Source organism: Erpetoichthys calabaricus, chromosome 1, assembly GCF_900747795.2.
Source record: "Erpetoichthys calabaricus chromosome 1, fErpCal1.3, whole genome shotgun sequence".
Lineage (NCBI taxonomy): Eukaryota > Metazoa > Chordata > Cladistia > Polypteriformes > Polypteridae > Erpetoichthys > Erpetoichthys calabaricus.
The window spans coordinates 35143396-35156086 of record NC_041394.2 but is presented as its reverse complement, the minus strand read 5'-3'; the positions used below and the strand labels follow the sequence as shown (position 1 = coordinate 35156086).

Below are 12691 nucleotides of genomic sequence, written 5' to 3'. Positions count from 1 at the left end.
TCTCTCTTCAGTCCATATCATTACCGAATACACACTTGATTCATCATCATCAAAAGATTCTTATCCTCTTCTAATACCTGATGAAGACGTCACTGCTGCTAAGTGCTTGGATAGAAAAGATTTACAACAGGTTGGTTAAGGTAGCAGAAGACACCAAATTAGGTGGATAATGTAGAATAAACCAAATCATTGCATGTGGACCTGGACAAAATTCAGACTTTACAGGCAAATTTGTGGCCCTTGAAATTTAATATATGTTAATGTAAAGCATTACAAATAGGCAGAAGAAATGTTAGATTTGAATATGCGATGAGTGGTTTGAAATTTGAAAGTGCACCTTTTGAGAAGGACCCGGAAGTGTATTGGATTTGTCCACTTCTATTGTACATCTAGACCAGGATCTCAAACTCCAGTCCTGGTGGGCTGCAGTGGCTGCAGGTTTTCATTTGTACCCTTTTCTTAATTAGTGACCTGTGTTTGCTTTTAATTAACTTCTTTCGAATTAATATTAATTGACTTGCTCTTGAAGAGTCAGACCCAATAATTGTTTCCTTTTCCTTACTTAGCAGCCAAACAATAATGAGATACAAAATGAGCCAAAACATGAGCAGCAAACTGTGTCCATCATACAATATCTGAAAATAAAAAGGGTGGAGGTCTCAGGAAAGTTGATTTGCTCTGGTCCCCAAAACATTTTCACAGTGCTCTTAGAAAAGAGAAGAAAAAATCAACAATTTTGAAAATGTCTGCTATTGCAACAAGCCATGGAATTAAAATACGAGTTTAATTAACAACAAGAATCAGCTCCTAGTTAAGCAACTGGTTGGAGTGAAGTTGGTTGGAGTTTGAGGCCCCTGACTTCGTTGGTCTTCTGTTGGCTCCCTCACTTCACATTTCATTTCTATTCAAGGAAAGAAATGAAGCAATTCAGAAGAACGATGAAGAAATTCCTGGGAGCAAATCTTAAAAAAACAAATCAATTAAAATTAATTCAAAAGAAGTTAATTAGTAGCAAAAACAGGTCACTGATTAAGAAAACGGTTAGAATGAAAACCTGTGCCCCTCCAGGACTGGAGTTTGACAACCCTGATCTAGACGGTGTATGGAAGTGATTAGTGGGCTAGTAGGATGTTAGGTTATGTAGCAAGTCAAGTCAAGGAAGCTTATGATTAAGCAATACTGTATTATGCACTAGTAAGGTTTCATCTGAAATGCGCTGACATGTTTGCAAAAAAAGGCATAGAAGCACTAGAAAAAATCCAGAGAAGAGCATCTAGGCTGATACCAGAACTGCAAGTTAGGAGCTCTAAAGAACAAATGAAGGAGCTGAAACTTTTCAGTTTAAGCAAATTGAGTTTAGATGTGACATGATGGAAGTGTTAAAAATATGAAGGGATTGAGTATAGTGGAACAGCTCTTATTGTAAAGATGAGTTCTTCAACAATAACAAAGGAACACAAATGTAAACCTTTCAGGATATTTTTTTTCTTCACACAAAGAACCATAAATTCCTGGAATAAATGACTAAATAGGTGGTTAAGTTAGGTGAAAACAGACCAGGGGGGTTAGTTGGAGAAATGTTGGGTACCACCCTGGTCACCCCCTTTTAATGCAGAAAAGAAAATACTGCGTTTGGGCTTACAGAATGAAAAATAAAGGGGCTTCAAACTGCCTTTCAAAAATGGTTAACACTAGAATCCCTGAAGCCTGCAAAATTTTTTGTTGTCCCTGACCACCTTAATTTTCCTCATAGCTCCTTATCACTGTGCCAATTGCCCTTTGATAAAGTGCTTTTGTTTTGCAAATGTGTCAATTAGCAGAATGTAGTCTGCACTCGCCCATCTCCATTGAGCCAGCTGAAGTCACCACACAGCAAAATTCTCACAGCCTAAGTCTGTGGTGATGTTTTTTTATCTGGCAATGAGTTGTAGGGAATTGTATAGGGAAATGATACATCATTATTTGAAATACATACATTTTATTTGTGTTCCGTGTCTGCAATAGGGAATCCATTCCTGGGCGGGTTTATCCATTCCCGGGAATTCGGGAATCCCACATTTCATTCCCGAGAAACCCGGGCTCCTGGGGATGACACAGTGCACGGGCATCTCACATGTGAACGGTTTTAGAACGACCTACACTTGTTTTTAATAAAACTACTGCAATATGTTGACACAAATAAAAGACTAACCTTATCTACAAGCAGTTCATGCTGTCATATAAGTACATATATCTTTAGTTGCGGTAATAAGAGCGTAGAAAGGACAACGTGTCCAGCATGCGGTCGTCCAGGTAAGAGCGAATCTTCGTGCAGAAGTACGCCAGTCGCAGAGAAAGCATGCTCTGCCTCCACTGAAGTAGGCGGCACAATCATCAGATACTGATACCTTGTTATAAACAATGCCCACGCTTGCCGTTGCTCTGAAACACCGCCATTTCAGCTTTTACTGATGCATCCAGTTTCTTGTCATCATTCTGTGACGGCAAGTTTCTTGGCACAGATAATACGGATGCAACAGACTGACGCATTGCAATTTCAAGTTGCTGTTCAAAGCTGTTGTCTGATGAAGTGCAAGCTGCAGCAATGGTGCCACCTTAATTATTTTCAGCTATAACTCTGTTATTTCTTGATCGATTTTTACACTTTTAATGCTATATATATATATATATATATATATGCGAGCTTGGCCATTCCCGTTTACCCGGGAATTACAGCAGTTTCATTTCCGGGAATGCGGAATGAAAAATGTTTGGGAATCCCGGGAGCCCGGGAATGGATTCCCTATTCTGCAACAATCTGTGTAAATGCAGGATGGCATAAGAGATGTGAGGCAACCAATTTTGTACACATACTGTACGTAAAGCAGAATTTTTTTCATATGTTATAGTACTAATGCCATAATGTTGATGTGAAGTGTATAATGTGTAAAGCCTGAAGTCCAAATATCAAATAAACAATTTCACAAAAGGTGTAACAAAACAAATGTGCTTTTAGTCAACAGTAAAACCAAATAAAAAGAAATCATTCAAATGACATGTGGCTATGGATATGTAAAAACTGAAGTCCAAATATCAGTCTCAACAAAATCAAGAAGTTGGCGTGTGTGTCGACGTGTTTAATTTTCAACCAATTGCATTTGATAGACAAGCAGGTATCACAGTGGAAACGCAGCAGTGGTGCAGAGTGTAGAGCAGCTGCCTCTCAGCCAAGGAGGTCATGGGTTTGAGTCCCAGGTCCTCCCCTTCATGGAGTGCTTTTGATAGTGAGCTATTATTATTTTTTATTATTATATAATAAAAAGATACATTTTATTTGAGTATGTAAGAGTTGGTGTAAATTGATGGTAGTTGTAGCAGAAACACAAACTTGGGTGCGCGTGCAGCCCCGGACATCTAAGGGCATCACAGACCTGTTATTGCTCAAGCCGTTGAACCCCATTCGTGATGGGGACCGGGGCTTGCAGTTGTTCCCCACGAACGAGGAATTCTTCTTATTATTAGAATTTCTTATTGGTATCTTGTTGAATAAACTCGCATCGCAATGTCTATGGAGGTAATAAACTATAATAAACCGTGACAGAAAGGAAAATACTGCCGTTTGGGCTTACAGAAAGAAAAATAAAGGCTTCAAACAGCCTTCCTTAAATGGTTAAACATAATTGCAGGAGCTCTGTCCTCTTCAGGCATTAGGTCTAAGTGCAACAACACCTTCTGGGCCCGGATTGTTTTATTGGCCTCCGCACTGGAAGGGGTGGGGCCTTCTTGGGGCATTGTGGGCGGGTCTACACTTCCTACTTGGTTGGCCTCTCAAAGCTCCGGGAAAAAAAGTCAGCATCAGCATCCCCTGTTGCCCCGGGGTGGTACCACTTGCCTCGCAGCACCTGGCACACATTTGGGACATGTCAGTGGGGGGTAAAAAAAAAGAACTGGTGGTGCACCATGCTGTTTAGATCTCTTCATCCTCCTCTTAAAGATATAGTGTTCAAGACATGATGTCTATCTTACAGTTTCTTCAGAGACTAGTGTGGCTTCCCCCATGGAAGTGCGGAAGCTTGTTGAAAGAACAGCTTTTTTTTTGTTTTGTTTTTTTTCTAAATATGGGTTGGTAGTGGGACACGCACACTTTAACTCCCAGTTCTTCCCAAAGTGCCAGTATGGTGTACTGGTGACCATCAGCCCACTTCAACACTGAGTGTAGTAGAAATTACGATTGATTTCATTTTAGAGCAACCTGGGGAATAGGATTGACAAACTGTTTTGGGCTAAATAGTTTGTTGTTGTCAAAATTGTTCTAATGTTCTAAAAGTATCCAATTGTTTCTGGTAAATTCAGTTACTTTTTTTTTTCACTTTTTTATTTTGCATGTTTCTATCAATGTTTTATTGTGTAAGCTTCACCAAAGTAAATATGATACAACTGACAATATTTCAATAACGGAAAATAATGTAAAAACCAAGCAAGTAAAAGTGTACAAGTGTTCACTGGATTACAGGAAGGCCAGTGTTAGAAGATCTCCGGTGTTTGATTTAGCGCATTTACATGTGCTTGCTTTAATAACCTGATTATTCACAGAACCTGATTTCTAAAATGCCATGTATATGCTTATTCTGAGTAGAGAAATCGGTTATTGGCCTCTGACAAACCTGACTATTGGAGGTAGATTTCTCCACAAATAACTTGATTATGTGGCCATATAAACTCCAAATCAGGTTACTGTTAAGGATTTTGTAATCTGCACATGCTATTGCACTCTATGAGCCTGTGTATGTATTTACTTTGTACACGTGTTCACCAGCAATGGGGAGAAACATTTACAAAATAAATTTCCAGAGGCAAATGTTTGGGCATTCTTTCTCCTGGTTGAAATAATACGTATGCCTCAATATTTAAGAAATAACTAAACTTATCTTGAAGGGTTGAATGTACAGTGCTAAGCTCAGCAGCACAATCTTAAGAGGAACACAGTAACACGTTAAAAGTAATATGTGTTAAGTAGTCAGATTACTTTTTAAAGCAATGAGTGACCTAACGCAATGCTTCTCTCATTTAAGTAAAAATATCTGTTGTTGTTGTTTTTATTATTTTTATCCAGCAGCACTGGGTGTCATACCCAGGACAAAGCAATTGTGCTGAGGTGTTACCCACTGCACTCATTTCCCAATCCAGGTGGATCGTCGTGTGGTGGATGCAGAAAGGCGCTATCAGCACATGCTCCCAACTGGGTGTAAGGAAAGAAGCACACATACTGCTGGTCCTTTGCAGGGCTCAATTGCACAGAAAAGCAGAAAAGAGTTTGCTATTGTGCAATCTGGTAACAGAAACCTATAAATAAAGCATCAATTAGACTAAACATATTCATGAAACACAAGAAAATGATCACAGGCACCATTCTTATTTTCAAATTCTCTGTGACCGATGATAATATACTATACTTCCTTATACTTATTCCTTATACGACTATACTTCCTTAGAAGGCTGGCGTCTTTCAACATCTGCAGTAAGATGCTGCAGATGTTCTATCAGACGGTTGTAGCGAGCGCCGTCTTCTACGCGGTAGTGTGCTGGGGAGGCAGCATAAAGAAGAGGGACGCCTCACGCCTGGACAAACTGGTGAGGAAGGCAGGCTCTATTGTAGGCACGGAGCTGGACAGTTTGACATACGTGGCAGAGCGACGGGCGCTGAGCAGACTCCTGTCAATCATGGAGAATCCACTGCATCCACTAAACAGTATCATCTCCAGACAGAGGAGCAGCTTCAGCGACAGACTGCTGTCACTGTCCTGCTTCACTGACAGACTGAGGAGATCGTTCCTCCCCCACACTATGCGACTCTTCAATTCCACCCGGGGGAGGGCGGGGTAAACGTTAAGACGCAACAAAAATATTGTCTGTTATACATGCCTCGCACTCTTCACCTTGAACTTTTTAACTTGCACTGTGTTGTTGTCACCCTTTAATTAATATTGTTTTTATCAGTATGCTGCTGCTGCTGCTGGAGTATGTGAATTTCCCCTTGGGGATTTAATAAAGTATCCTATCTATCTATCTATCTATCTATCTATCTATCTATCTATCTATCTATCTATCTATCTATCTATCTATCTATCTATCTATCTATCTATCTATCTATCTATCTATCTAGACAGAGATGTATATTTTTAATAAATTTTGTACACCACATGATTGCTGCATCCGCACAAAGAAGAGATGTGCTGTTTAGCTCTATCTCTCTCTCTCTCTCTCACTTCAATGATGTCAGAGCTTTTTTGCCAAAGGAGAACTCCAGAAGATTACTTGAGCATGTAAATGTAGGCTATTAAGAAACCAGGTTTCTGCTTTAACCGGCCACCTTAACCTCATTGTGTGTGTGCATGTGAACACACGGACTGTTTTTTCTTTGCAGCAAGCAGCAATATCAAATGTTCTAGCAGTTCACAGTTGACAAGAGCAGCAGGTTCACATGTCACCTTAGTCCAACAGGAAGGAGCACATGTAATGTTTTTCAGGACCACATGTACAGAGCATGTACTGTGACAGTCCCCAGCCCAGACTATGTGATTCAGTGATCCGTGTCAAAATGTGACCTGACTGTGGCATTAAGTTGCTGACCACATTTTTCAATCTGCATAGCAGGCACTGAGCATCATAATGGAACTTCTGCTTGTCATTCAGATTCATTTTCTAGGAATGTATTATCAGCTTTATTATTATTGATTTACTGAATGCACTGATTGACTTTTGCTGCTTTATAACTTAGTTTTTGCTTTCGTTAACTAACTAAAAATGTACGAGGGGTGATTAAAAAAGTTTTTTGATTTTGAATGCTAAAGGGGTATTTGTATGGTGCTAATTTTATAAGTGGCCCAAGATTAGCTCTGTGTACTGTGATGTTTTAATTTCAAGTTTCTGACGCTTATGTATTCATTATAAGGTTTATAAATTTGGTTAATAGTGTATTTTTAATGTTTCGGAACTGAGTCAACATGAATATCAAAAAACTAAAAATAAAAAAAAATAAAAAATCAAGTATTGTGCTATCTCTGACTTCCTAATACTGGCGAATATTACACCTTTGAAAATTAATTCATGCCTTGATAAAGTGTAGCAGAACCAGTACAAGTCAGATATCACAATCAAGAGGTATACTACAGAATTCCATCATGGCGGTACATCTACATGGATGACAGCCCAAGGTTTCACTGGCCTTTGCCATCAGTGACAGAAGAAAATATTGCCACTTTGGAATAGGTCGTAATATAGAGTTGAAGAGCGACACTGTGATTAGTTAGGGTAAACAGGAACAAGGTTTGTACACATTTTTACCCACAATGTTGATTCCTGAATCATTACCATCCATTGAAAATTGCTAATGAATTTGGACTGTGAGAACCGAGGGGTAAAGTCAAGTTTGGCATCACCACTATGAAACAGTCCAAACTGCAGCCGAAACAGTGGAAGCATGGTGATTCTCCAATTTCAAAAGAAATTCAAGGTGTAAGTCACTTGTGGCAAGATGGTGATACGTAGTTGTTTTCTGATGTTGAGGCTGTGGTCCATGTTGAATGCATTCCATGAAAGACGCACATAGTCATGCAATATAATGCTGATTTGGTTTGTCATTTACAGCAGACAATCGGGGGGAGAAAAAGGTCAAGAACACTCTTGATCATTCCCTTTCTGCTTATTGACAGTATCTTTTCCAGCACTGAATTGACTGCAAAAGCTCATATGTGGGGCTGTGGATTTGATGAGGTGGAAAACCAAAACTTTCCTGCAGACCTGGCTCAATGTAACTACCAATGATGTTGGGTCAGGTGCAGGAGAGTGCTTTCACATGCATGATGAAATTCTGAACATTATAACCACTCTATTACTGTTTACACGAATTATGTTGAAAAATAAAGCTTAATTTGGTTTTACGGACATTTGTATTAATAGGTCAGGCTCAAAACCTTTTGATCACCCCTCAAATAAAGCTGTGTGACTTTATTTCACTGAATTGGCCATATGTACTAATAATACATTTGTATTTAGGGAAAAGTTGAGGTGGAAGCTGGGAAAGAAAACATGAAGTTTGAGACGGGCCCCTTCTCGTACTACGGCACCATGGCCTTGAGTTCGCCCACTGTGGGTAAGTACTGTTTTAAAGCAGGACTGTGCTCCTAAGCATTCTGTAGACTTTTCATATAATAAAGGCCCTTGCCTCTGTCATCCTTTATTTATTGATTTATTTTTTGAAACCTGACCATACAGGACCAGTTAATCATCAACTGTACCTTCTTTTAAAGGAAAGATACTGCCCTCTTTTGGCTGACGGTGGCCTCTGCGTTTCATTAGATGGCACTCGCCTACATTATCATGTTGAGGTTTCCCTTGTCTGTGGGTTCTTGCTCTTTAATTCTTGCTTCTTAACTTTTTAGGGAATTTCTTATTTGTGTTACTTTGCTTCTCTTCAATTTTTCCCAGTACACTCCAAGCAACCACGTCATCTCTCACTAAAAAGAAGCTCTCTCTTCTCTCGGCTATCGGCAGGTAATCTCGGCATGATTAGAACGTCTTCTTTTCTGCACTTGTGCACGTTTGACCATCGGTGCGTTCACAAACCTCCTCCATTGCTGCCCCTTCAGGGCTGAGCCCCCCTGCACGGAGTGCATTCACTTACCTGACTGACTTTGGTTTGCCCTGCTGTGCAGCATGCGTTCACATGTTACTAGACAGGCGTGCGCTTTCCTCCTGAATATTCTCTATGCCTTTCCTTACTGCTGTGATTATTTGCCTCTGGGGTTTTGGCAGTTACTCAGCTTTGGGGTATTTCCATGTTTTGTTTAATGCTCTTGACATCCCTTGCCGCATTTGCACTGGTCATCCATGCTGTTGTATGGAACAAGCACCACCCACACTGGATCAGTATGTGTGAAGGTTGCCAAATTTGAGATTCCCCTATTTTCTGACAGAAGACCCCATAGACCAATAGCGCATGGCCTCCATGGATTCCTAGACAAGAGTGTTGTGGTGTGTGATGTGGTGGTTGTAAGCAGATTCTATTGGGTAGGAATTATACAAGATTGATCTGTGTGCCGATAATCCATCTTTAAAATGTGGCCTTTCACTCGTAAGTGACTTGCATACAACATAATATGCATTATATAAAGCTTAGGGAAAAAGTTTGTAGCTTCTTTAGAATTTTTTGGATTATTGTTTTACCGATTTTTGTGAGATCTGTGCCCATATTGATGAATTGTCTCAGAGTAGGAAAACAGTCCTAACTAGCTCAAAGTAGCACAGATTTGGCCCTACTGCTCGGATTAGGAGTAGTTCCATTTTATCAGGTTTTTCTAATTTAGAAAGTTACTTCTAAGTTCACCAGGATTTAGAAAAGCTTGTGAGCTGACCTGACTTACTAAGAGCTGCCAGAAGAAGGCCCTCGGGCAGAGGTCGGCACACGCATTCCTGGAAAAGGTGGAATATTTTGGAAATACTGGACAACAATGAACTTGTTAAAAGATATTGATTTGACAGAGATGGAATAATATTTTTAATAAATTTTGTACACCACATGATGCTGCATCCGCACAAAGAAGGGATGTGCTGTTTAGCTGAAATGAAAGTGTTGGTAATGTCATGTTCTTTTGCCACAGTAAAAATGTAGCTTTGTAATAACAGTCATAACCAACCATTTCTCTTTGTACACCAAGCTTTGAATGCTCTTAGAAGGTATGAGGTAATGCACAGATTTATACATTTAATGTCAAAGCAAGCGGCATTCATGTAGGTCATTGATTCTCCTGGAGTTGTTGGTGTGATTAATGGTACGCACATAAAGATCATTGACCCAAGTGTGGATGAAGCATGCATATGCAAATCTCAAGTCATATTACAGTGTCAACACACAGGTAGTCATGGGTATAAATTGTACTGTTGGCTGTTCTTTGAGTGCCTCGGTTCAGCAAATGACTCTATAGAGTACTCCATCAGAGCGTATTCACATTCCCATGGAGGTCGTCATCTTGGAGGTAAGGCATACTAACGGAAGAGAAGGCTGATGATGACTGCTTTTCCAAATTCACCAGCCAGCGCTCAGCTTTCTCACTTTGAATATCCATCCAGCCATCCATTATCCAACCCGCTACATCCTAACTACAGGGTCACGGGGGTCTGCTGGAGCCAATCACAGCCAACACAGGGTGCAAGGCAGGAAACAAACCCCAGGCAGGGTGCCAGCCCACCACACACTTTGAATATTATTAGTATTATTATCTTTATAGTGAAGCCTTAAAGTAATTATCAGAAAACTACAAAGTGTCATCATTATTTCCAAGGAGGCTCCAAAACGTCATCATGAATGTCAGCTTGTGGCATGGGGTGCCCTAAAATCGTGACGTCATTCATTCTCAAACGTGAACTCCTACTCCTACCTGGGAGCGGTTGCAGGACACGTCATAACTACTTCTATGTGCTACTCTGGAGCAGGTGAAATTCTTATTCTAGTTCTTAGTGCAATTCCTAGGAGTAATTCTGAGATACTTGATACGCACTGATCTTCATCTAAGTCGTCATAATAGACAAAGAGAAGCTGATTAAAAGAATCACATGCACAAGTGTACATTTTTGTGTCTGTATTGAACATAATGTTGAACTCCACAAGGTCAAAGATGAAAACATATGTGAATGGGTAAGAAAAAAAAAATATTATTCTCCTTTTCGTAGAACCACTTTTATAAATCTTAAAAATCTCTTAAAGTAACTTTAATAGGTCCTGAAGGTTATTTGTTAACCAAGAGAATCTAGTCTTCATCATTAATGGTATCCGTGATCACTCCTGGAGCACCACTTAGAGTGGCTACAATTAACTGTTTTCCAAAGTTGGTTTTGTCAAGTCATTTTCTAACCTGATTAATCCAGACCAGGGTCGCTGGGGTGTGGTGCCGGTCTCGAGCCTGTCCTAGTTAGCATAGGCAGCAAGATAGGAACAAACCCTGAACATGGTGTCAGTCAAATTCACTCACCAAACAGACAGTAGGGCCAATTTAGCATTGCTAGTTCACCTAACCTGCTTGTCTTTGGACAGTGGGAGCAAATCCACGCAGACATGGTGAGAACATGCCAGCTCCACACTGGGAGGGCCTTGGACACAAACCCTTGTCTCCTTAAGGAATTTGCTTTACTTTGATTTTGTTTTTGCCTTGTTTTGATAGGTGCCCCCTAAAACACAAAAAAGATGCGCGCTCCACTGCTAAAACAAAAGCACCACATTGTGTACATGTATACTGTACGCATATTTAATACAGTGTTTTAAATGGTAATTATTAAAGCAATAAAATGACATAGAAGAAAAGAAGAAGCCGAAAACTGTTCTTTATTAGTCAGTCATCCAGCCGTATATGGGCATTCCACAGTGTAGCGTGGCACAGTTAGAGTTCAATGATTCTGGCAGCCGACAACTAAAGTTTTATACTTGGTCTGTCATTGATAATGACACATCCAGAACAATGTTTCATTCTACAATAAGAAGAGAAACTTTATTGAAAATGGCAATGACATTTAGAAAATTAAGTAGAATGAGGGAAATTCAGTAAAAGCTAGTCAAGATGATATAATTAATAATGAATATAGACCGCTTGGCAACAGCTCTAACAAGACTACATAGACTAACATAATGGCTTCCGTGCCTTCAAATAAAAGTGAGTGATAGAGCTGCTGTAATACTACAAGGTAGATCATTACAGCGTATGGGAGACCTGTACGTAAAGGCTCTACCTTCTGAAATAGTATTATTTACCCTTTAGAATTTAAGTAGACCTCCATTTTGTGACCACAGTGTGCACTCTGGATAGTAGGCAGTGATAAATACTATAAGATAAGGGGGACATTGGAGACTTTGCTTGTCTAAAGCTTTTTGTGACAAAATTAATAATTTAAAGTGAACTGTTAACTCAACAGTGATTTAAGAAACGGGGTTACAAGAAGTAGATCAGAGCTTTCTAAACTGGGTGTCACACCTTGACTTGAGGGATTTTGCAAAGAAAATGCTTTAATGTACTTTTTGTAAAAGAGAATTAATTTGTTTTAAATTTTTAAATTTAAATTTCATCTTTTAATACAGAGCAAAAGCAAAATGACACCTATAATGCATATTGTAATCTTTCTAGTTAGCCAATAAAAGGTGTCATTTTGCTTGGCTTTTCTCTACATTCATAATGGCTAACACGGTACAACACCCTAGTACTACAAATACAGAGCAAACAAATCTACACTAGGGCTTTCAGATTGGCCAAAAATAAGATCGGAGTACTCCTGATACAAATAAGTATGCTGTATATTTGAATGATTTGTACTGTATGAGCTTTGCACGATATGTACGAGGGGGAGTCAAGGTAAAGTTAGAAAAAGGAACGAACCTTAACAAAGCTGATAGTGTCATTTCTCAATGTTGTCTCCACCCTTCTCAATGCACTTGCGCCACCTTCCTGGAAGTGTCTAGATTCTAGCAGAATAGAAGGTTTTGTCTTGTCCTGACAGCCACTCATGCACCCGAGTTATTACATGCCGAGGGGTACTACAGTCACTAGGGCAAGTAACTGGAGACCAATGTGAAGCCTGCTATTCGATCCAAGTGGAAGGGACTGCAGTCTCAAGGAGTCCTTTTGCTGCAAGATGATGAACACACACTGCTAAGAACACCAAGGTCTGT

At 39.7% G+C, this 12691-nt stretch overlaps 1 protein-coding gene across 2 annotated transcripts in view; it reads left to right on the top strand.

Moving 5' to 3' along the window:
- The window catches only part of LOC114648552 (metal transporter CNNM4-like), a 125088-nt gene that overhangs the window by 80040 nt on the left and 32357 nt on the right, over nucleotides 1–12691 (top strand). Inside the window, exons 5-6 of one of the 2 annotated variants that reach the window (XM_051936294.1) lie at nucleotides 8035–8131; nucleotides 8467–8532. In XM_051936294.1, coding sequence (XP_051792254.1) covers nucleotides 8035–8131; nucleotides 8467–8532 — 163 coding nt within the window. The remainder of the gene's footprint in view (nucleotides 1–8034; nucleotides 8132–8466; nucleotides 8533–12691) is intronic. The other variant, XM_028797647.2, reaches the window with a different exon arrangement.